General features: G+C 51.9%; 1 protein-coding gene across 3 annotated transcripts in view; it reads right to left on the reverse strand.

Annotated features, from left to right (window-relative positions):
• The window catches only part of impact (impact RWD domain protein), a 100618-nt gene that overhangs the window by 73978 nt on the left and 1952 nt on the right, over nucleotides 1-24688 (reverse strand). For 2 of the 3 annotated variants that reach the window (XM_070896756.1, XM_070896748.1), the window contains exons 2-6: nucleotides 19859-19987; nucleotides 14733-14785; nucleotides 11389-11451; nucleotides 8568-8653; nucleotides 4994-5101 (exon numbers count right to left, since the gene is read on the reverse strand). In XM_070896756.1, coding sequence (XP_070752857.1) covers nucleotides 4994-5101; nucleotides 8568-8653; nucleotides 11389-11451; nucleotides 14733-14785; nucleotides 19859-19987 — 439 coding nt within the window. Of the gene's footprint in view, nucleotides 1-4993; nucleotides 5102-8567; nucleotides 8654-11388; nucleotides 11452-14732; nucleotides 14786-19858; nucleotides 19988-24688 lie in introns of those variants that run through there. The other variant, XM_070896761.1, reaches the window with a different exon arrangement.

The raw sequence follows: 24688 nt of genomic DNA on the forward strand, positions 1-24688 counted from the left end.
CACACTCTCTCTCTCTCACACACTCTCTCTCTCTCACACACTCTCTCTCTCTCACACTCTCTCTCTCTCTCACACACTCTCTCTCTCTCACACACTCTCTCTCTCTCACACACTCTCTCTCTCTCACACACTCTCTCTCTCTCACACACTCTCTCTCTCTCTCACACACTCTCTCTCTCTCACACACTCTCTCTCTCTCACACACTCTCTCTCTCTCACACACTCTCTCTCTCTCACACACTCTCTCTCTCTCACACACTCTCTCTCTCTCACACACTCTCTCTCTCACACACTCTCTCTCTCTCACACACTCTCTCTCTCTCACACACTCTCTCTCACCATAAAAATCACCCTCCTCTGCAGTGAGTGAGTGAGTGCTGCAGCCGCTGTCTCTCGCAGCCGCCGCTGACGTTGGGAACGGGGCAATGCCAGCACTGGGTTCCAGGCACCGACTTTAATCAGAAGACTGCTAACTTCACCAGTGTAGCAGCAAACCAGGCACAGAACCTGCACATGCATGCTGGTAATGTCCATCTTTTGTTACTGTTTGTAGCTGATTGTATTGAGTCATTAAAGTTTTAACTTATAAATGTAGACTCGCCCTAACGGAAAAATCGTTTACCCGGAAAAGCCCAATCCCCGAGAGACCCGGATAATCGAGAGTTGCCTGTGGAAAGTTTACATACATAACAAAAACCAGAGGGGGAAGAGGAAAAAATGTTTTTTTTAACGGAGCGAATGATGATGATCGGGAACGCGCTGCCTGAAAGGGCGGTGGGAGCAGATTCAATCGTAACTTTCAAACAGGGAATTGGATAAATACTTGAAAAAGAAAGATTTTCAGTATTAAGGGGAAAGAGCAGGGGGAGTGGGACTAACTGGATCACTCTTTCACAGATGGGTCGAATGGCCTCAAACTCCTGTGGTGGATTTCATGCTGCCGCACAAACCAATGCGAAAGATGCTAAAATAACTCGAGGTCTTTTCAGAGCACTGAAGTGAGAACACGTTCTTAGTTGAACAACTTAAATGGGACATAAATGGACTAGTTTTGTGCGGGATAATCACTGAGCCTTCGTTGAGAGTTCATGGCCATGTTAGCTGGCAGGAAGATCGGACACTCAACAAACAACTTGCATTTATATAGCGCCTTTACCATGGTAAAACATCCCAAGGTGCTCCACAGGAGCGATTATCAAACAAAATTTGACACCGAGTCACATGAGGAGATATTAGGGCAAAAGCTTGGTCAAAGAGGTAGGTTTTAAGGAGCGTCTAAAATGAGGAGGGAGAGGTAGAGAGAGGCAGAGTGTTTTAAGGAGGGAATTCCAGAGCTTAGGGCCCAGGCAACAGAAGGCACGGCCACCGATGGTGGAGCGATTATAATCAGGGATGGGCAAGAGGGCAGAATTAGAGGAGCGCAGACATCTCGGGGGCTTGTAGGGCTGGAGGACGTTACCAAGATTGGGGAAATCATGGAGGGATTTGAACTCAGGAACCAATGTAGGTCAGCGAACACAGGAGTGATGGGTGAAACATAGAAACATAGAAAATAGGTGCAGGAGTAGGCCATTCGGCCCTTCGAGCCTGCACCACCATTCAATAAGATCATGGCTGATCATTCACCTCAGTACCCCTTTCCTGCTTTCTCTCCATACCCCTTGATCCCTTTAGCCGTAAGGGCCACATCTAACTCCCTCCTGAATATATCCAACGAATTGGCCTCAACAACTCTCTGTGGTAGGGAATTCCACAGGTTAACAACTCTCTGAGTGAAGAAGTTTCTCCTCATCTCAGTGCTAAATAGCTTACCCCTTATCCTTCGACTGTGACCCCTGGTTCTGGACTTTCCCAACATCGGGAACATTCTTCCTGCATCTAACCTGTCCAGTCCCGTCAGAATTTTATATATTTCGATGAGATCCCCTCTCATTCTTCTAAACTCCAGTGAATACAGGCCCAGTTGATCCAGTCTCTCCTCATATGTTAGTCTTGCCATCCCGGGAATCAGTCTGGTGAACCTTCGCTGCACTCCCTCAATAGCAATAACGTCCTCCCTCAGATTAGGAGACCAAAAGTGAACACAATATTCCAGGTGAGGCCTCACCAAGGCCCTGTACAACTGCAATAAGACCTCCCTGCTCCTCTACTCAAATCCCCTCGCTATGAAGGCCAACATGCCATTTGCCTTCTTCACCACCTGCTGTACCTGCATGCCAACTTTCATGACACCCAGGTCTCGTTGCACCTCCCCTTTTCCTAATCTTCCGCCATTCAGATAATATTCTGCCTTCATGTTTTTGACACCAAAGTGGATAATCTCACATTTATCCACATTATACTGCATCTGCCATGCATTTGCCCACTCACCTAACCTGTCCAAGTCACCCTGCAGCCTCTTAGCATCCTCCTCACAGCTCACACCGCCACCCAGCTTAGTGTCATCTACAAACCTGGAGATATTACACTCAATTCCTTCATCTAAATCATTAATGTATATTGTAAATAGCTGGGGTCCCAGCACTGAGCCCTGCGGCTTCCCACTAGTCACTGCCTGCCATTCTGAAAAAGACCCGTTTATCCCGACTCTCTGCTTCCTGTCTGCCAACCAGTTCTCTATCCACGTCAATACATTACCCCAAGACTATGCGCTTTGATTTTGCACAACAATCTCTTGTGTGACACATTGTCAAAGGCCTTTTGAAAGTCAAAATACACCACATCCACTGGTTCTCCCTTGTCCACTCTACTAGTTACATCCTCAAAAAATTCCAGAAGATTTGTCAAACATGATTCCCTTTCATAAATCCATGTTGACTTGGACCGATCCTGTCACTGCTTTCCAAATGCGCTGCTATTTCATCTTTAATAATTGATTCCAACATTTTCCCCACTACTGATGTCAGACTAACCAGTCTATAATTCCCTGTTTTCTCTCTCCTTCCCTTTTTTAAAAGTGGTGTTACATTAGCTACCCTCCAGTCCATAGGAACTGATCCAGAGTCCATAGACTGTTGGAAAATGATCACCAATGCATCCACTATTTCTAGGGCCACTTCCTTAAGTACTCTGGGATGCAGACTATCAGGCCCTGGGGATTTATCGGCCTTCAATCCCATCAATTTCCCTAAAACAATTTCCTGACTAATAAGGATTTCCTTCAGTTCCTCCTCCTCACTAGACCCTCGGTCCCCGAGTATTTCCGGAACGTTATTTGTGTCTTCCTTCATGAAGACAGAAACAAAGTATTTGTTCAATTGGTCTGCCATTTCTTTGTTCCCCATTATAACTTCACCTGAATCTGACTGCAAGGGACTTACGTTTGTCTTTACTAATCTTTTTCTCTTCACATATCTATAGAAGCTTTTGCAGTCAGTTTTTATGTTCCCTACAAGCTTACTCTCATAATCTATTTTCCCCCTCCTAATTAAACCCTTAGTCCTGCTCTGCTGAATTCTAAATTTCTCCCAGTCCTCAGGTTTGCTGTTTTTTCTGGCCAATTTATATGCCTCTTCCTTGGATTTAACACTATCCCTAATTTCCCTTGTTAGCCACAGTTGAGCCACCTTCCCCATTTTATTTTTACTCCAGACAGGGATGTACAATTGTTGAAGTTCATCCATGTGATATTTAAATGTTTGCCATTGCCTATCCACCGTCAACCCTTTAAGTACCACTCGCCAGTCTATTCTAGCCAAGTCACATCTCATACCATCGAAGTTACCTTTCCCCAAGTTCAAGACCCGAGTCTCTGAATTAACCGTGTCACTCTCTATCTTAATAAAGATTTCCACCATATTATGGTCACTCTTCCTCAAGGGGCCTCGCACAACAAGATTGCTAATTAGTCCTTTCTCATTACACATCACCCAGTCTAGGATGGCCAGCCCTCTAGTTGGTTCCTCGACATATTGGTCTGGAAAACCATCCCTAATACACTTCAGGAAATCCTCCTCCACCGCATTGCTACCAGTTTGGTTAGTCCAATCAATAGGTAGATTAAAGTCGCCCATGATAACTGCTGTACCTTTATTGCACGCATCCCTAATTTCGGGACTCGTTGTGTGTTAGGACACGGGTTACAGAGTTTTGGATGAGCTGAGGTCCGTGTAGGGTGGAAGGAGGGAGGCCAGCCAGGAGAGCATTGGAAGAGTTAAGCCTGGAGGTAACAAAATAATGGATGAGGGTTTCCACAGCGGATGAGCCGAGCTGGAACCCTCTCGGCCTCTCTCTCCTCCTTTAAGACGCACCTTTAAACCAACCTCCACCTCTCCTAATATCTTACGTGGCTCGGTGTCAAATTTTGTTTGAGTACGCTCCTGTGAAGCGCCTTGGGATGTTTCACTATTTTAAAAGTGCTATATAAATGCAAGTTATTGTTGCTGAGTGTGCAGTGTCCTTGTAACATTTCCTCTGCCTTTGGCTCATTTGCCGTGTAGGAGTTCCGAGTAAAGCGCTTGCTTTGGGAGTCTCGTGTCGGGCATGTGGACAATTTGGCCCGCCCAGCGGAGCTGGTCGAGTGTGGTCAGTGTTTCAATGCTGGGGATGTTGGCCTGGTCGAGGACGCTAACGTTGGTGCGTCTATCCTCCCAGGGGATTTGCAGGATCTTGCGGCGACAACGTTGATAAAAATGCATCATCCCCACCGACACCTGGGAGTCCCTGGCCAAAGACCGCCCTAAGTGGAGGAAGAGCATCCGGGAGGGCGCTGAGCACCTCGAGTCTCGTCGCCGAGAGCATGCAGACATCAAGCGCAGGCAGCGGAAGGAGCGTGCGGCAAACCAGACTCCCCACCCACCCCTTCCCTCAACCACTGTCTGTCCCACCTGTGACAGAGACTGTAATTCCCGTATTGGACTGTTCAGCCACCTGAGAACTCATTTTTAGAGTGGAAGCAAGTCTTCCTCGATTCCGAGGGACTGTCTATGATGGATGATGACAGTATTCTAGCCCAATTCACTTGGAAAGAAAATAAGGTCGCTTCATAGCTTACCTTCGGGGCTTTCCGCAAGAGATCCTTTCACTGGTGTCCGACAGGTAATGAAATCATCGTCCTGATAACTCACTTCAGCCTCTTCTGTTCTCTTCTGTATTTCTGGAACTGTCACATAGAATACACAGATGTCAGAAACAAGGTCTACTTCTGAAAAAGCTGCTGTCCGATTTACTCTTCAGTAACCGTGAGTGGCGACAACCTCATCTTCAATTTGAAGTGTCCACAGAGTTAGCATGCAGTTACAGCAAGCAATAAGGAAGGCAAATGGTATAGCAACATAGAAAATAGGTGCAGGAGTAGGCCATTCGGCCCTTCTAGCCTGCACCACCATTCAATGAGTTCATGGCTGAACATGCAACTTCAGTACCCCATTCCTGCTTTCTCGCCATACCCCTTGATCCCCCGAGTAGTGAGGACTACATCTAACTCCTTTTTGAATATATTTAGTGAATTGGCCTCAACAACTTTCTGTGGTAGAGAATTCCACAGGTTCACCACTCTCTGGGTGAAGAAGTTTCTCCTCATCTCAGTCCTAAATGGCTTACCCCTTATCCTTGGACTGTGACCCCTGGTTCTGGACTTCCCCAACATTGGGAACATTCTTCCTGCATCTAACCTGTCTAAACCCGTCAGAATTTTAAACATTTCTATGAGATCCCCTCTCATTCTTCTGAACTCCAGTGAATACAAGCCCAGTTGATCCAGTCTTTCTTGATATGTCAGTCCAGTCATCCCGGGAACCAGTCTGGTGAACCTTCGCTGCACTCCCTCAATAGCAAGAATATCCTTCCTCAAGTTAGGAGACCAAAACTGTACACACTACTCCAGGTGTGGCCTCACCAAGGCCCTGTACAACTGTATGTTGGCCTTTACTGCAAGGGGGTTGGAATACAAGAGTAAGGAAGTCTTGCTACAATTGTACAGGGCCTTGGTGAGACCACATCTGGAGTACTGCGCACAGTTTGAGTCTCCGTACCTAAGGAAGGATATACTGGAGGCGGTGCAATGAAGGTTCACCAGACTGATTCCTGGGATGAGAGGGTTGTCCTATGAGAGATTGACTAGATTGGGCCTATACTCTCTGGAGTTTAGAAGAATGAGAGGTGATCTCATTGAAATGTAAAAGTTTCTGAGGGGGCTTGACAGGGTAGATGCAGGGAGGATGTTTCCCCCGGGCTGGGGAGTCTAGAACCAGGGGTCACAGTCTCAGGATAAGGGGTCGGCCATTTAGGACGGAGATGAGGAGGAATTTCTTCACTCAGAGGGTGGTGAATCTTTGGCATTCTCTGCCCCAGAGGGCTGTGGAAGCTCAGTCGTTGAGTATATTCAAGGCTGAGATCGAGAGATTTTTGGACTCTCGGGGAATCGAGGGATATGGGGATCGGGCGAGAAAGGTGGAGTTGAGGTCGAAGATAAGCCATGATCTTATTGAATGGCAGAGCAGGCTCGAGGGGCCGAATGGCCGACTCCTGCTCCTAATTCTTGTGTCTTATTGACCACAGAATCCGAGACCTTATTTTTTTTCCATTCGGATCCAAACATCCTCACGTGGACATTCACATGTTCCTTCATCATCAGACAATCGTCCCATTCGGGTGCTTATATCCATTACTAGTCACAGGTTGCTGTGTTATCCAAATGCTTCAAGTTGTCTTTACAATGCTTTGCCGATCTGATGATAGGTTCACAGTGCTTGCCGTGTCTTATTGATCATAGAATCTTACAGCACAGAAGGAGACCATTCGGCCCATCGTTCCTGTGCCAGCTCTGTTACAGAGCGATCCAATTAGTCCCACTCCCCCCGGTTCTTTCTCCACAGCCCAGCTAATGCTTCCATTTCAAATATTTATCCAATTCCCCGTTTGAAAGTTACGATTGAATCTGCTCCCACCGCTCTGTCAGGCAGCGCGTTCCCGCTCACAACAACTCACTGCGTAAAAGTAATTCTAATCTCCCCCTCTGGTTCTTTTGCCAATTACCTTAAATCTGTGTCCCTCTGCTTACTGACCCTCGTGCCACTGAAAACAGTGTCTCCTTATTGACTATCAAAACCCCTCGTAATTCTGAACACCTCGATTAAATCTGTGCTTTTAAGCCTAATTTACAGTTCAGGCACAGAATAGTTTGCAGACCATTAAGACTGAATGATTGCAGAAGAACACAAGTACAGGTGGAGGATTATATCATCATAGGAACAGGAGGAGGCCATTCAGCCCCTCATGCATATTCCCCCCCTCCCCCCCCCCCACTCAATTCAATCTGGGCGGATCTGCAGCTTAACTCCATCGACCTGCCTGGGTTCCCTTACCCTTCATACCCTTTCCCAAACAAAAAATCAATCTCAGTTTTGACATTTTCAGATGACCTGCGGCCTCAGCAGCTCTGAGGGAGAGTGTTCCAGATTCCCACGGCCCTTTGTGTGAAGTGCTTCCTGACATCACCCCTGAACGGCCTGACTCAGGTTTTAAGGTTCTGTCCCTTGTTCTGGACTCCCCCACCAGAGGGAATAGTTTCTCTCTCTCTACCCCATCAACCCCTTCAATCATCTTAAACACCTCAATTAGATCGCCCCTTAATCTTCTACACTCTAGGGAATACAGGCCTTGCAACCCGCCCTCAGAATTTAACCCTCTCAGCCCCGGTACCATTCTGGTGAAATCTTAAAGAACAGCAACTATGGAGAAATGGTGAAAAAAAATCACCAGACCGACAACTGCCCAGGGACCAGGGTGTCAGAGACACGCACTCAGCCGCTGCCCATTCAAAACGGTTTTCTTCTTGGGGTAGAACAGAAGCAGGCTCAGGGGGCTCTGTCTCCGACTCCAGGATCCAGAGGGGCCAGTGAGCCCAGACAGCGACTATCCACCCACAGCGTTCCCAATTCTTTCATATTTACTGAAAATTCTGAGAGCGAGCGAGAGAGAGAGCGAGAGAGAGAGAGAGCGAGCGAGCGAGAGAGCGAGCGAGAGAGAGCGAGAGAGAGCGAGAGAGCGAGAGAGCGAGAGAGAGAGAGCGAGAGAGAGAGCGCGAGAGAGAGAGCGCGAGAGAGAAAGTGAGAAAGAGCGCGAGAGAGAGAGCGAGGATATATTCAAGAGGAAGTTAGATATGGCTCTTACGGCTAAAGGGATCAAGGGGTATGGGGAGAAAGCAGGTGAATGATCAGCCATGATCGTATTGAATGGTGGTGCAGGCTCGAAGGGCCGAATGACCTACTCCTGCACCTATTTTCTATGTTCCTGCGAGCGAGTGTGAGCAAGCATCCACATATAATATATATATATATTACACATGATACACATATATTTACACACATACACCAATCACGTCTGGACCAGTTTCCCAGTAGCTGAGTGATGGGAACACGGGGCAGTGTGTGGACGGGTCAGAGTTCCAGGATGTTACCATTCTCTTTCTGATGACCCCAAACTTCGCATTGTGCGGTAATGACTCGTGCAGAGTGGTAAAGGATAGGGTGATTAAAAACACTTTGATTGTTGCCCGGTGATTGGTGAAGGATCGTTGCCCTCCCGGTCCTGTATAGTAACGGCACGCAATGGGACGCCAGCATTACCTGCATCAACTGACTGGGATTTCACCAGTAAGAAATCTCGGATCTTTCCCACCCACAGGAACAAGATACATTCTCCCGAATTCTGCCTGAAACAGATCACCCAAATCAAAGGTTCAGTCACCCCAGCCATGACTTCAACAGCACTTTATCAAACATACAGTGCGGCGCTCCCTCAGTACTGCCCCTCGGACAGTGCGGCACTCCCTCAGTACTGCCCCTCCGACAGTGCGGCGCTCCCTCAGTACTGCCCCTCCGACAGTGCGGCACTCCCTCAGTACTGCCCCTCCGACAGTGCGGCGCTCCCTCAGTACTGCCCCTCTGAGCTGGGCTCCCGTTTTTCACGCCGAAAACGGCGCCTGAAAAAAAAAAACGCGCTATTCTCGAGCGCTTTGCAGCTCGATGTCAGCTTGGCCCGGCGCCCAGGGGGCGGAGCCTACCACTCACGCCGATTTTGTAAGTAGGAGGGGGCGGGTACCATTTAAATGAGTTTTTTTCGTGCCGGCAACCCTCCGCGTGCGCGTTGGAGCGTTCGCGCACGCGCAGTGTGAAGGAAACATTGGCACTCGCCCATTTCTGTTGTTCTTTGTAGCTGTTCAATGTTTAACATTTTTTAATAAAACCACATTGCCCTTCCATGATCAGCACTGAGGCTTCTTGCAGCAGTGAGAAGGCTGCAGGAAGCCTCAGAAGTTGAGGCAGCCGTTTCCCGACGGGCCCGACCGACGGCAAGGGGGGCCTCCATCCCCCACCCTGCCATCGGGAACGGCTGTCTCCTCACTCCCTCCCCCCCTCCGCCGTCGGGAACGGCTGCCTCCTCACTCCCTCCCCCCCACCCTGCTTCGGGAACGGCTGCCTCCTCACTCCCTCCCCCCTCCGCCGTCGGGAATGGCTGCCTCCTCACTCCCTCCCCCCCCCTCCGCCGTCGGGAACGGCTGCCTCCTCACTGCCTCCCACCTCCGCCGTCGGGAACGGCTGCCTCCTCACTCCCTCCCACCTCCGCCGTCGGGAACGGCTGCCTCCTCACTGCCTCCTCCCTCCGCCGTCGGGAACGGCTGCCTCCTCACTGCCTCCTCCCTCCGCCGTCGGGAACGGCTGCCTCCTCACTGCCTCCTCCCCCTGCCGTCGGGAACGGCTGCCTCCTCACTCCCTCCCCCCCCTGCCGTCGGGAACGGCTGCCTCCTCACTCCCTCCCCCCCCTGCCGTCGGGAACGGCTGCCTCCTCACTGCCTCCTCCCCCCCTCCGCCGTCGGGAACGGCTGCCTCCTCACTGCCTCCTCCCCCCCTCCGCCGTCGGGAACGGCTGCCTCCTCACTGCCTCCTCCCCCCCCTGCCGTCGGGAACGGCTGCCTCCTCACTCCCTCCCCCCCCTGCCGTCGGGAACGGCTGCCTCCTCACTCCCTCCCCCCCCTGCCGTCGGGAACGGCTGCCTCCTCACTGCCTCCTCCCCCCCTCCGCCGTCGGGAACGGCTGCCTCCTCACTGCCTCCTCCCCCCTGCCGTCGGGAACGGCTGCCTCCTCACTCCCTCCCCCCCCTGCCGTCGGGAACGGCTGCCTCCTCACTCCCTCCCCCCTCCGCCGTCGGGAACGGCTGCCTCCTCACTCCCTCCCCCCCCTGCCGTCGGGAACGGCTGCCTCCTCACTCCCTCCCCCCTCCGCCGTCGGGAACGGCTGCCTCCTCACTCCCTCCCACCTCCGCCGTCGGGAACGGCTGCCTCCTCACTGCCTCCTCCCCCCCCGCCGTCGGGAACGGCTGCCTCCTCACTCCCTCCCCCCCCCCCGCCGTCGGGAACGGCTGCCTCCTCACTGCCTCCTCCCCCCCCGCCGTCGGGAACGGCTGCCTCCTCACTCCCTCCCCCCTCCGCCGTCGGGAACGGCTGCCTCCTCACTCCCTCCCACCTCCGCCGTCGGGAACGGCTGCCTCCTCACTGCCTCCTCCCCCCCCGCCGTCGGGAACGGCTGCCTCCTCACTGCCTCGCCTCCCCTCCCCCCACCCTGCCGTCGGGAACGGCTGCCTCCTCACTGCCTCCTCCCCCCCCGCCGTCGGGAACGGCTGCCTCCTCACTGCCTCCTCCTCCCCCCCGCCGTCGGGAACGGCTGCCTCCTCACTCCCTCCCACCTCCGCTGTCGGGAACGGCTGCCTCAACTTGTGGGGCTTCCTGCAGCCTTCTCCGTGCCTGAAGCACTTTCACACAGGTAGGAACATGGTTTATTTAATCTTTTATTTGCTTATAAATGTTTATTCATGTTGGAATTATTTGTATAATATTTGTAGAAGTATAACTAAGGATTTATTGTAGAATGTAATGACTTCCCTTCCCTCCCCCTCCCCCCCACCTCGTTCCCGACGCCTAATTTGTAACCTGCGCCTGATTTTTTAATGTGTAGACAAGATTTTTTTCAGGCCTACAAAAATCTTCACTTGCTCCATTCTACTTTAGTTTGGAGTACGTTTTCACTGGAAACTTTCAAATCAGGCGTCAGTGGCCAGACACGCCCCCTTTTGAAAAAAAAATTCTGTTCAAAGTGAAACTGTTCTACATGAAACTTAAATGTGGAGAATTGCGATTTCTAAGATACTCCGTTCTCCACCAGTTGCTCCTAAAAATCAGGAGCAAATCATGTGGAAACTTGGGGCCAGAGTGTCAGCATGGACTTTATGCACTGGTGTCTGGAGTGGGGCTTTAACCCACCACTTTGTGACTCAGAGGTGAAGGTGCTACCCCTGAGCCACGACTAACCCTTGAAAAAATTGAATATTTATAGGTAGAAGAGTGAATTAATTTGAATTTACATTTGTATTGAAATCATCAGATCGACTTACAGATAGATTTCCTCCAAACTGTTAGAAAGAACAATTCTGTCCGCTCCTCTCAGCCAGGGAGCACTGAAATCAAACAGAAATTTATCAAAGTCAGAAGAGATTTACTGGAATGGTTCCAAGGATGAGGGACTTCAGTTCGGTGGAGAGACTGGAGAAGCTGGGGTTGTTCTCCTTGGAGCAGAGAAGGCCAAGAGGCGATTTGATCGAGGTGTTCAAAATCGTGAGGGGTTGAGAGAGAGTCAATAAAGGGAAATTGTTTCCAACGGCTGAACATTTGATAACCAGAGGGCTCAGGTTTTCGGTGATCGGCAAAAGAACCCGAGGCGACATGAGGAAAAACGTTTTTACGCAGCGAGTGGTTAGGATCTGGAACGCGCTGCCTGAGAGGGTGGTGGAGACAGACTCAATCGTAGCCTTCAAAAAGGAGTTGGATAAATAGTTGGAAGGAGAAAAAAATTGCAGGGATTATATAGGGAAAGAGCGAGGGGGAGGGGCGGGACTAACTGGATTGCGCCTCAAAATGGCCAGCACAGACTCGATGGGCCGAATGGCCTCTTTCTGTGCTGTAACATTCTATGATCTTAATAAAAAATGATAATTTTGTCTTTTGTTTCATATAACAAAGATCCTAAAATGGAGGTTGGTCACTTTGCAGATACAGCAAGCAATTAGGAAGCCAAATTATGTGTTCGTCTTTACGTAAGGGGGTTGCAAGATAAGAGTAAGGATGTCTTACTACAGTTATACAGGGCCCTGGTGAGACCACATCTGGAGTAGTGTGTGCAGTTTGGGTCTCCTTACGGAAGGAAGGATATACTTGCCATAAAGGGAGTGCAGCGAAGGTTCACCAGACTGATTCCTGGGATGAGAGGGTTGCCCTATGGGGAGAGATTGAGTAGAATGGGCCTTTACTCTCTGGAGTTTAGAAGAATGAGAAGCGATCTCATCAAAACATCCAAGATTCTGAGGGGGATTGACAGGGTAGATGCCGAGAGGTTGTTTCCCCCCTGGCTGGGGAGTCTACAACTAGGGGGCAGCGCCGAGGGAGCGCCGCGCTGTCGGAGGGGCGGCGGCGAGGGAGCGCCGCGCTGTCGGAGGGGCGGCGGCGAGGGAGCGCCGCGCTGTCGGAGGGGCGGAGCCGAGGGAGCGCCGCGCTGTCGGAGGGGCGGCGCCGAGGGAGCGCCGCGCTGTCGGAGGGGCGGCGGCGAGTGAGCGCCGCGCTGTCGGAGGGGCGGCGCCGAGGGAGCGCCGCGCTGTCGGAGGGGCGGCGCCGAGGGAGCGCCGCGCTGTCGGAGGGGCGGCGCCGAGGGAGCGCCGCGCTGTCGGAGGGGCGGCGCCGAGGGAGCGCCGCGCTGTCGGAGGGGCGGCGCCGAGGGAGCGCCGCGCTGTCGGAGGGGCGGCGCCGAGGGAGCGCCGCGCTGTCGGAGGGGCGGCGCCGAGGGAGTGCTGTGCCGAGGGAGCGTCGTGCTGTTGGAGGGGCGGCGCCGAGGGAGCGCCGCGCTGTCGGAGGGGCAGCGCCGAGGGAGTGCTGTGCCGAGGGAGCGCCGTGCTGTTGGAGGGGCGGCGCCGAGGGAGTGCCGCGCTGTCGGAGGGGCGGCACCGAGGGAGTGCTGTGCCGAGGAAGCGCCGAGGGAGCGCCGCGCTGTCGGAGGGGCGGCACCGAGGGAGTGCTGTGCCGAGGGAGCGCCGCGCTGTCGGAGGGGCGGTGCCGAGGGAGCGCCGCGCTGTCGGAGGGGTGGAGCCGAGGGAGCACTGCGCCGAGGGAGCACTGCGCTGTCGGAGGGGGCATCTTTCGGATGAGACGTTAAACCGAGGCCCTCTTCGGTGGACGCAAAAGACCTCATGGCACTACTTCAAAGAAGAGCAGGGGAGTTCTCCCTGGTGTCCTGGCCAATATTTATCCCTTAACCTACGTCTGGTCATTTATCACATTGGTGTTTGTGGGAGCTTGCTGTGCAAAAATTGTCTGTTGCATTTCTTACATTACAACAGTGACTACACTCCAAAACAGTACTTCATTGGCTGCAAAGCGCTTTGGGACGTCCGGTGGTCGTGAAAGTCGTTATAGAAATGCAAGTCTTTATTTCTTGATTAATGCCAGTAACTTCTGATTCTACTTCTGTTGTGTATGGAGAAAGAGTCAGACTGAACACTGTGAGCTCAAAGTAAAGTGTGACCTTAGTCTTTTATTGCAGGTCTCCAGAGTGCCTCTCCAACTTGTGAGGCCTCCTTAAATACCTGTGCTCCCAAGGAACGATGGGATCCCTTGGGACTCCAGGGGATGAGCCCTCTGGTGGCTGTACAGAGTAAATACAAGTCCACATATATAACAACTTTTCCCTGTTATTCTCTCCCACGGCCTTATGTTTTGTTCAGTAATGTTCAAAGTGTCTCGTTTATCTTCCTTTTGCATCTTCTGGCAAGCAGTCTACACTCAAACTGCTCTTTTCTCGTCAGATGCGGTGCAGCACCACAGGGTCAGTTATTAGGCTGGATCCGTGTGCCTTTGCAAATGTCATGGGGCAGAAATGCGTTTATTGCAAATGGGATAGAGTATAAAAGCAGGGAAATCTTGCCACAACTGTGCAGGGTATTGGTGAGGCCACATCTGGAGTAGTGCGTGCAGTTTTGATCTCTGTATTTAAGGAGGGATATACTTGCATTGGAGGCTGTTCAGAGAAGGTTCACGAGGTTGATTCCAGAGATGAGGGGGTTGACTTAAGATAAGTTGAGCAGGTTGGGCCTGTAATCATTGTTCAGAAGAATGAGAGGTGATCTTATTGAAACATATAAGATAATGAGTGGGCTCGACAAGGTGGATGCAGAGAGGATGTTTCCACTCATTGGGGAAACTAAAACTAGGGGACATAGTCTCAGAATAAGGGGCCACCCATTTAAAACTGAGATGGGGAGAAATTTCTTCTCTCAGAGGGTTGTAAATCTGTGGAATTCTCTGCCCCAGCGAGCTGTGGAAGCCGGGACATTGAATAAATTTAAGGCGGAGATAGACAGATTTTTGAGCAATAAGGGAGTAAAGGGTTATGGGGAGCGGGCGGGGAAGTGGACCCGAGTCCATGATCGGATCAGCCATGATCTTATTGAATGGCAGAGCAGGCTCGGGGGGCCGTACGGTCGACTCCTGCTCCTATTTCTTGTGTTCTTATGTCTCGGGCGGTTGGTGCTAGGCAGGCGATATCGGACCCCACCCCCCAATCGCCGTTACACACAGCGCCTCCACAGCTTTGCTCCCACCAACAGCGCAAGTCACAGACCTCAGTACAGGGTGTAAAGATCTAACAAGTTAAACTGAAACATGAATGCACAAAGGAAGGGGAAATGCTTACTTTAACTGGTAGACAGGTGGAGCAGCAGTCGGGTATTCAGGAGGAAGCATCACCTGTACGACAGAGAATATAAATATTGATTATACCTTTATGGTCATCCCGTATTAGAGCAAACCGTATGAAAGTCATCGCTTCTCTTTTTGCATCAAATTACGTGAGATTTACAGCACAGAAACAGGCCATTGGGCCCAACCGCTCCGTGCCGGTGTTTATGTTCCACACCAGCCCCCTCTTCATCTCACCCCATCACCATATCCTTCTATTCCTTTCTCCCCCATGTGTTTATCCAGCTTCCCCTTAAATGTATCAATACTATTCACCTCAACCACTCCCTGTAGGAGCGAGTTCCACACTCTCTGGGTAAAGAGTTACAAGTATACAGAACATTGCAAGCACTGCTACCGGTTGATCTTCCCTTATCCGGAACCCTCAGGACCCGGCCTGTTCTGGATTAGGGATTTTTCCGGACGAGGGGTGGTCACGTTAAATTGAATGGTACAGGTACTGAGCAAGGGGATATTGGGGCTGGCTGGCTTGGGGCTGGGAGTGCAGCAGAGAGATCATGGGGAGGGGAGAGGGGGGGGGCGGTGGATCACGAGGTCAGGCCAGCGATTGCGGGAGTCGGCAGCGAGGAAGGCCTTCAATTTGTTCGCGTCGGAGTTCTGCGCATGCGCCACCCGGTGGCCGCGAATGGTTCCGGACACGGGATTGTTCCGGACGAGGGAGTTCTGGATAAGGGAGTTCTGGATAAGGGAGTTCCGGATAAGGGAGTTCCGGATAAGGGAGTTCCGGATAAGGGAGGTTCAACCTGTATTAAAAATCTGACTTTTCTATTGCCGACAAGTGTATCCTCATCTGAAGAAATAAATGATAAAGAAAAGGTATTTTAATTCTCTCAACAACTGCATCGTTTTTTTTTTAAATCCAGTTCCTTGTTTATTTATTTATTTGCGATTTCCCTGCTTATAGCCTCTTATCTTTAGTCAAAACCTAAACGCTGTAACTAAAAGTTTGTAACTCTCCGGACCGACGTTGCACCCTATACCCTCTGTAAACGTTATTACATTTTGATAAGAAAAATAGGGAGGTCACTTATTACTGGGAGGGTTCGAGTCTGGGTGGGGTAGAGGAACAAAGGGATCTCGGAGTATAAATACACAAATCACTACACAGGTTAGCAAAGCCATAAAAAAAGCAAACCAAGCACTAGGGTTTATTTCTAGAGGTATAGAATTGAAAAGTAGGGAAGTTATCTGAACCTGTATCGAACCTTGGTTAGACCACACTTGGAGCACTGCGTACAGTTCTGATCACCATATTATAAAAAGGATATAGAGGCACTGGAGAGGGTGCATAGAATATTTACAAGGATGATACCAGAAATGCGAGGGTATACATATCAGGGAAAGGATGAACAGGCTGGGTCTCTTATCTCTTTGAAAAGAGAAGGCTGAGGGGTGACCTAATAGAGGTCTTTAAAATGATGAAAGGTTTTGATAGAGTGGATAGAGAGAGAATGTTTCCACTTGTGGGGAAGAGCATAACTAGAGGCCATCAATATAAGATAGTCACCAAGAAATCCAAGAGAGAATTCAGGAGAAATTCAGGTGGAACTCAGGTGGAACTCGCTGCCACAGGGAGGGGTTGAGGCGAATAGTATCGATGTATTTAAGGGGAGGTTGAACAAGCATATGGGGGAGAAGGGAATAGAGGGTTATGCCGATAGATTTAGATGAGGCTCGAGTGGAGCATAAACGCCGGCATGGGCTGGTTGGACCGAATGGCCTGTTTCTGTGCCGTATATCCCATGTAAATGTCAGCTCTTCCAAAACTCTGCTGCCTGTGTCCTAACTCGCACCAAGTCCCGTTCACCCATCACCCCCTGTGCTCGCTGCCCTACATTGACTCCCGGTTTTGCAACGCCTCAGTTTTAAAATTCTCATCCTTGTTTACAAATCCCTCCTTGGCCTCGCCCCTCCGTCTCTGTAATCTCCTCCAGCCCCACAAACCCGGCCCCCCATGCCGAGATCGCTCCATTCCTCCAATACTGGCCTCCTGATCCCCGATTTCCATCGCTCCACCATTGGTGGCCATGCTTTCAGCTGCCTGGGCCCCAAGCTCTGGAATTCCCTCCCTAAACCTCTCTGCCTCTCTACCTCCTCCTTTAAGACGCTCCTTAAAACCTCCCTCTTTGATAAAGCTTTTGGTCACCTGTCCTCATATCTCCTTAGGTGTCTTGGTTTCAAATTTTGTTTGCTAACTCTCCTGTGAAGCATCATGGGCCATAAAAATATAGGAACATAAAAAATAGGTGCAGGAGTAGGCCATTCGGCCCTTCGAGCCTGCACCACCATTCAATATGATCATGGCTGATCATGCAACTTCAGTACCCCATTCCTGCTTTCTCTCCATACCCCTTAATCCCTTTAGCCGTAAGGGCCATATCTAACTTCCTTTTGAATATATCTAACGAACTGGCCTCAACAACTTTCTGTGGTAGAGAATTCCACAGGTTCACCACTCTCTGAGAGAAGAAGTTTCTCCTCATCTTGGTCCTAAATGACTTATCCCTTATCCTTAGACTGTGGCCCCTGGTTCTGGGCTTCCCCAACATCGGGAACATTCTTCCTGCATCTAACCTGTCCAATCCCAGCAGAATTTTATATGTTTCTATGAGATCCCCTCTCATCCTTCTAAACTCCAGTGAATATAAGCCGAGTCGATCCAGTCTTTCTTCATATGTCAGTCCCGCCATCCCGGGAATCAGTCTGGTGAACCTTCGCTGCACTCCCTCAATAGCAAGAATGTCCTTCCTCAGATTAGGAGACCAAAACTGCTCACAATACTCAAGGTGGGGCCTCACCAAGGCCCAGTACAACTGCAGTAAGACCTCCCTGCACCTATACTCAAATCCTCTCGCTATGAAGGCCAGCATGCCATTTGCTTTCTTCACCGCCTGCTGTACCTGCATGCCTACCTTCAGTGACTGATGTACCATGACACCCAGGTCTCGTTGCACCTCCCCTTTTCCTAATCTGTCACCATTCAGATAATAGTCTGTCTCTCTGTTTTTACCACCAAAGTGGATAACCTCACATTTATCCACATTATTGCATCTGCCATGCATTTGCCCACTCACCTAACCTGTCCAAGTCCCCCTGCAGCCTCTTAGCATCCTCCTCGAAGTTCACACTGCCACCCAGCTTCGTGTCATCTGCAAACTTGAAGATATTGTACTCAATTCCTTTATCTAAATCATTAATGTATATTGTAAAGAGCTGGGGTTCCAGCACTGAACCCTGCGGCACCCCACTAGTCACTGCCTGCCATTCTGAAAAGGACTCGCTTATTCCCACTCTTTGCTTCCTGTCTGCCAACCAGTTCTCTATCCACATCAATACATTACCCCCAATACCATGTGCATTAATTTTCCAAACTAATCTCCTGTGTGGGAACTTGTCAAAAGCCTTTTGAAAGTCCAAATACACCATATTCACTGGTTCTCCCTTATCCACTCTACTAGTTACATCCTCAAAAAACTCGAAGATTTGTCAAGCATGATTTCCCTTTCATAAATCCATTCTGACTTGGACTGATCCGGTCACTGCTTTCCAAATGCGCTGCTATTACATCTTTAATAAGTGATTCCAGCATTTTCCCCACCACCGATGTCAGGCTAACCAGTCTATAATTCCCTGCTTTCTCTCTCCCTCCTTTTCTAAAAAGTGGGGTTACATTAGCTACCCTCCAATTGATAGGAACTGAACCAGAGTCCATGGAATGTTGGAAAATGACCACCAATGCATCTACTATTTCTAGGCCACTTCCTTAAGTACTCTGGGATGCATACCATCAGGTCCTGGGGATTTATTGGCCTTCAGTTTCCCCAACACCATTAGGATTTCCCTCAGTTCCCTCTTTTCGCTAGACCCTCGGTCCCCTAGTAATTTCAGGAGGTTATTCGTGTCTTCCTTAGTGAAGACAGAACCAAAGTATTTGTTCAATTGCTCTGCCATTTCTTTGTTCCCCATTATGAATTCACCTGATTCTGACTGCAAAGGTCCTACGTTGGTCTTCACTAATCGTTTTCTCTTCACATATCTGTAGAATCTTTTGCTGTCAGTTTTTATGTTCCCTGCAAGCTTACTCTTGTACTCTATTTTTCCCCTCTGAATTAAACCCCTAGTCCTGCTCTGCTGAATTCTAAATTTCTTCCAGTCCTCAGGTTTGCTGCTTTTTCTGCCCAATTTATATGCCTCTTCCTTGGATTTAATTTCCCTAATTAGCCACGGTTGAGCCACCTTCCCCTTTTTATTCTTACGCCAGACAGAGATGTACAATTGCTGTAGTTCATCCATGTGATCTTTAAAGCCTGCCATTGCCTATCCAACGTCAACCCTTTAAGTATCATTCTCCGGTCTATCCTAGCCAATTCACATCTCATACCGTCGAAGTTTCCTTTATTTAAGTTCAGGACCCTAGTCTCTGAATTAACTGTGTCACTCTCCATCTTAATTAAGAAATCTACCATATTACGGTCACTCTTCCCCAAGGGGCCTCGCACAAGATTGCTAATTAATCCTCTCTCGTTACACATCACCCAGTCTAGATTGGCCAGCTCTCTAGTTGGTTCCTCGACATATTGGTCTAGAAAACTGTCCAGGAAATCCTCCTCCACCGTATTGCTACCAGTTTGTTTAGCCCGATCAATATGTAGATTAAAGTCACCCAGGATAACTGCTGTACCCTTATTGCACGCATCCCTAATTTCCTGTTTGATGCTGTCCCCAACCTCCCGACTACTGTTTGGAGGTCTGTACACAACTCCCACCAGCGTTTTCTGCCCTTTGGTATTCCGCAGCTCTACCCATATAGATTCCACATCATCCACGCTCATGTCCTTCCTTACTATTGCAGTAATCGCCTTTTTAAACCAGTAACGCCACCCCTCTTCCTTTTCCTTCCTGTCTGTCCTTCCTGAATATTGAATACCCCATTTTTACTATGTTAAAGGCGCTATATAAATGAAAGTTGTTGTTGTTGGTGGTGGTTTTAATTGTATGAGTTTTGTTTTGAGTTTTGACATTTTGGGGTGGGGAAAGAGAAGGGCCAATTTGAGTGAGTACCTGTAAACAAATCGTCCATTTTGGTGCTTCCAAATCATCCACAATCCTAATACAGAATATTCTTGAAGCCTCGTCAATAACACACCATTGATCTTCGTAGATCGATGACAGAGCCTCTATCTCATCAATCTGAAGGGGGGAAAATCAATTGCATTAGAAGACATACAGACTTGCATTTATATAGCGTCTTTCACGACCACCAGCTGCCTCAAAGCGCTTTACAGCCAATGAAGTACTTTTGGAGTGTAGTCACTGTTAACGCAGCAGTCAATTCGCGCACAGCAAGCTCCCGCACTCAGCAACGTGAGAATGACCCAGATAATCTGTTTTAGTGATATTGATTGAGGGATAAATATTGGCCCCAGGACATCGAAGATAACTCCCCTGCTCTTCTTCAAAATAGTGGCCGTGGGATCTTTTACATCCACCTGAGAGAGCAGGCGGGGCCTCGGTTTAACGTCTCATCCAAAAGACGCCACCTCCGACAGTGTGGCGCTCCCTCAGTACTGCCCCTCCGACAGTGCGGCGCTCCCTCAGCACTGCCCCTCCGACAGTGCGGCGCTCCCTCAGCACTGCCCCTCCGACAGTGCGGCGCTCCCTCAGCACTGCCCCTCCGACAGTGCGGCGCTCCCTCAGCACTGCCCCTCCGACAGTGCGGCGCTCCCTCAGCACTGCCCCTCCGACAGTGCGGCGCTCCCTCAGCACTGCCCCTCCGACAGTGCGGCGCTCCCTCAGCACTGCCCCTCCGACAGTGCGGCGCTCCCTCAGCACTGCCCCTCCGACAGTGCGGCGCTCCCTCAGCACTGCCCCTCCGACAGTGCGGCGCTCCCTCAGCACTGCCCCTCCGACAGTGCGGCACTCCCTCAGCACTGCCCCTCCGACAGTGCGGCACTCCCTCAGCACTGCCCCTCCGACAGTGCGGCACTCCCTCAGCACTGCCCCTCCGACAGTGCGGCGCTCCCTCAGCACTGCCCCTCCGACAGTGCGGCGCTCCCTCAGCACTGCCCCTCCGACAGTGCGGCGCTCCCTCAGCACTGCCCCTCCGACAGTGCGGCGCTCCCTCAGCACTGCCCCTCCGACAGTGCGGCGCTCCCTCAGCACTGCCCCTCCGACAGTGCGGCGCTCCCTCAGCACTGCCCCTCCGACAGTGCGGCGCTCCCTCAGCACTGCACTGGGAGTGCCAGCCTGGATTGGGATATGAAGCCACAACCTTATGACTCGGAGGTGAGGGCGCAATGTTATTTAAAACACAATTTTTTTTTTCGACTGCAACTTGTAAGTGGTTTGATTTTGTACAGCGCATGCTAAAGTTTCTAACCAAGATTCCTGCCGACACAAACCTGGTTTTATTTAGTGGGTGTTATGTACATGGTGTCACTGTGGCTCAGTGGACAGCACCCTCGCCTCGAAGTCAGAAGGTTGTGGGTTCAAGTCCCAGCCACACTGTCGGAGGGGCAGCGCTGAAGGAGCGCCGCGCTGTCGGAGGGGCAGTGCTGAGGGAGTACTGCACTGTCGGAGGGGCAGCGCTGAGGGAGCGCCGTGCTGTCGGAGGGGCAGCACTGAGGGAGCGCCGCACTGTCGGAGGGCTGCTCTGTCGGAGGTGCCATCGTCCAGATGAGACGTTCAACCCGAGAGCAGACGGGGCCTCGGTTTATGTAAAAGATCACGTGGCACTATTTCGAAGAGGAGGAGTTCTCCCCGGTGTTCTGGAGCCAATATTTCATCATCATCAATAGGCAGTCCCTCGGAATCGAGGAAGACTTGCTTCCACTCTAAAAGTGAGTCCTTTGGTGGCTGAACAGTCCAATACGAGAGCTACAGACCCTGTCACAGGTGGGATAGATAGTCGTCGAGGGAAGGGGTGGGTGGGACAGGTTTGCCGCACGCTCCTTCCGCTGCCTGCGCCTGACCTCTTCACGCTCGCGGCGTTGAGACTCAAGGTGCTCAGCGCCCTCCCGGATGCACTTTCTCCACCTCGGGCGGTCTTCGGCCAGCGTTTCCCAGGTGTCGGTGGTGATGTCGCACTTTACCAGGGAGGCTTTGAGGGTGTCCTTGTAACGCTTGTCCACCTTTGGCTCGTTTGCCGTGAAGGAGCTCCGCATAGAGCAAATGCTCAGGGAGTCTCGTATCTGGCATGCGAACTTGTGTGGCCTGCCCAGCGAAGCTGATCGAGTGTGGTCAATGCTGGGGATGTTGGCCTGGTCAATGACGCTAACGTTGGTGCGCCTGTCCTCCCAGGGGATTTGCAGGATCTTGCGGAGACATCGTTGGTGATATATCTCCAGCAACTTGAGGTGTCTACTGTACATCGTTCATGCCTCTGAGCCATACAGGAGGGCAGGTATTACTACAGCCCGGTAGACCATGAGCTTGGTGATAGATTTGAGGGCCTGGTCTTCAAACACTCTTTTCCTCAGACGGCCAAAGGCTGCACTGGTGCACTGGAGCCGTTGTTGAATCTCCGCATCAATGTTTGTTGATAAGAAGCTCCCGAGATATGGGAAATGGTCCACGTTGTCGAGGGCCGCACTACCTCCCAGTTATCAAGGTTCACGGCTGGTGAAGGACATTTGCCTTATGGATGTTAAGCGTAAGGCCCATGCTTTCGTACGCCTCGGTGAATACATCGACTATATCCTGGAGTTCAGCCTCTGAATGTGCGCAGACACAGGCATCGTCCACGTACTGCAACTCGACGAGAGGTTGGGGTGATCTTGGACCTGGCCTGGAGGCGGCATAGGTTAAACAGCTTCCCACTGGTTCTGTAATTTAGTTCCACTACAGCGGGGAGCTTGTTCACTGTGAGGTGGAGCATGGCAGCGAGGAAGATTGAGAAGAGGGTTGGAGCGATGACGCAGTACTGTTTGACCCCGGCCCGGATGTGGATTGGGTCTATAATGGATCCGCTGGTAAGGATCACGGCCTGCTTGTCGCCGTGGAGCAGGCGGAGGATGTTGACAAACTTTTGGGGGCATCCGAAACAGAGGAGGACGCTCCATAGATCCTCGCAGTTGACAGTGTCAAAGGCCTTTATCAGATCACAATATTTATCTCCCAATCAACATCACTAAAACACATTATCTGGTCATTATCACATTGCTGTGCAATTCTATCCCAGTCGCTCCAATTCTCCCCATTTCTCCCCACCCACTCCTTCCTCCAAGTCGCTCCCATTCTCCCCCAGCACCCCAAAACTCTCCATTTTCCCCCCTCTCCAGTCTCCCCGACTCACTTCCCACTCTCTCCCCCCACTCCCACCACCAGTCTCTCTCCCCCTCACTCCACCCCCTCGTCTGTCTCCCCCTCACCCCCCAGTCTCTCCCCCTCACATCCCCCCCCCAGTCTCTCTCCCCCCTCACATCCCCCCCCAGTCTCTCTCCCCCCCTCACATCCCCCCCCCAGTCTCTCTCCCCCCCTCACATCCCCCCCCAGTCTCTCTCCCCCCCTCACATCCCCCCCCCAGTCTCTCTCCCCCCCTCACATCCCCCCCCAGTCTCTCTCCCCCCTCACATCCCCCCCCAGTCTCTCTCCCCCCCTCACATTCCCCCCCCACAGTCTCTCTCCCCCCCTCACATCCCCCCCCAGTCTCTCTCCCCCCCTCACATTCCCCCCCCAGTCTCTCTCCCCCCCTCACATTCCCCCCCACAGTCTCTCTCCCCCTCACATTCCCCCCCCACAGTCTCTCTCCCCCTCACATTCCCCCCCCCACAGTCTCACTCCCCCCCCCACAGTCTCTCTCCCCCTCACATTCCCCCCCCCACAGTCTCTCTCCCCCTCACATTCCCCCCCCCACAGTCTTTCTCCCCCTCACATTCCCCCCCCACAGTCTCTCTCCCCTCACATTCCCCCCCCCACAGTCTCTCTCCCCCTCACATTCCCCCCCCCACAGTCTCTCTCCCCCTCACATTCCCCCCCCCACAGTCTCTCTCCCCCTCACATTCCCCCCCCCACAGTCTCTCTCCCCCTCACATTCCCCCCCCCCACAGTCTTTCTCCCCCTCACATTCCCCCCCCACAGTCTCTCTCCCCCTCACATTCCCCCCCCCCACAGTCTTTCTCCCCCTCACATTCCCCCCGCACAGTCTCTCTCCCCCCTCACATTCCCCCCCCCACAGTCTCTCTCCCCCTCACATTCCCCCCCCACAGTCTCTCTCCCCCTCACATTCCCCCCCCCACAGTCTCTCTCCCCCTCACATTCCCCCCCACAGTCTCTCTCCCCCTCACATTCCCCCCCCCCACAGTCTCTCTCCCCCTCACATTCCCCCCCCCACAGTCTCTCTCCCCCCTCACATTCCCCCCCCAGTCTCTCTCCCCCTCACATTCCCCCCCCCCCACAGTCTCTCTCCCCCTCACTCCACCCCCCACCACAGTCTTTCTCCCCCTCACATTCCCCCCCCCACAGTCTCTCTCCCCCTCACATTCCCCCCCCCACAGTCTCTCTCCCCCTCACATTCCCCCCCCCCCAGTCTCTCTCCCCCTCACATTCCCCCCCCCACAGTCTCTCTCCCCCTCACTCCACCCCCCACCACAGTCTTTCTCCCCCTCACATTCCCCCCCCCCACAGTCTCTCTCCCCCTCACATTCCCCCCCCCCCAGTCTCTCTCCCCCTCACTTCCCCCTCCCCAGTCTCTCTCCCCCTCACTCCACCCCCCACCACAGTCTTTCTCCCCCTCACATTCCCCCCCCCACAGTCTCTCTCCCTCACATTCCCCCCCCACAGTCTCTCTCCCCCTCACATTCCCCCCCCCCTCCCCCCCCAGTCTCTCCCCCCTCACATTCCCCCCCCAGTCTCTCTCCCCCTCACTCCACCCCCCACCAACAGTCTTTCTCC

The sequence above is a fragment of the Pristiophorus japonicus genome, chromosome 1, assembly GCF_044704955.1.
Source record: "Pristiophorus japonicus isolate sPriJap1 chromosome 1, sPriJap1.hap1, whole genome shotgun sequence".
Lineage (NCBI taxonomy): Eukaryota > Metazoa > Chordata > Chondrichthyes > Pristiophoridae > Pristiophorus > Pristiophorus japonicus.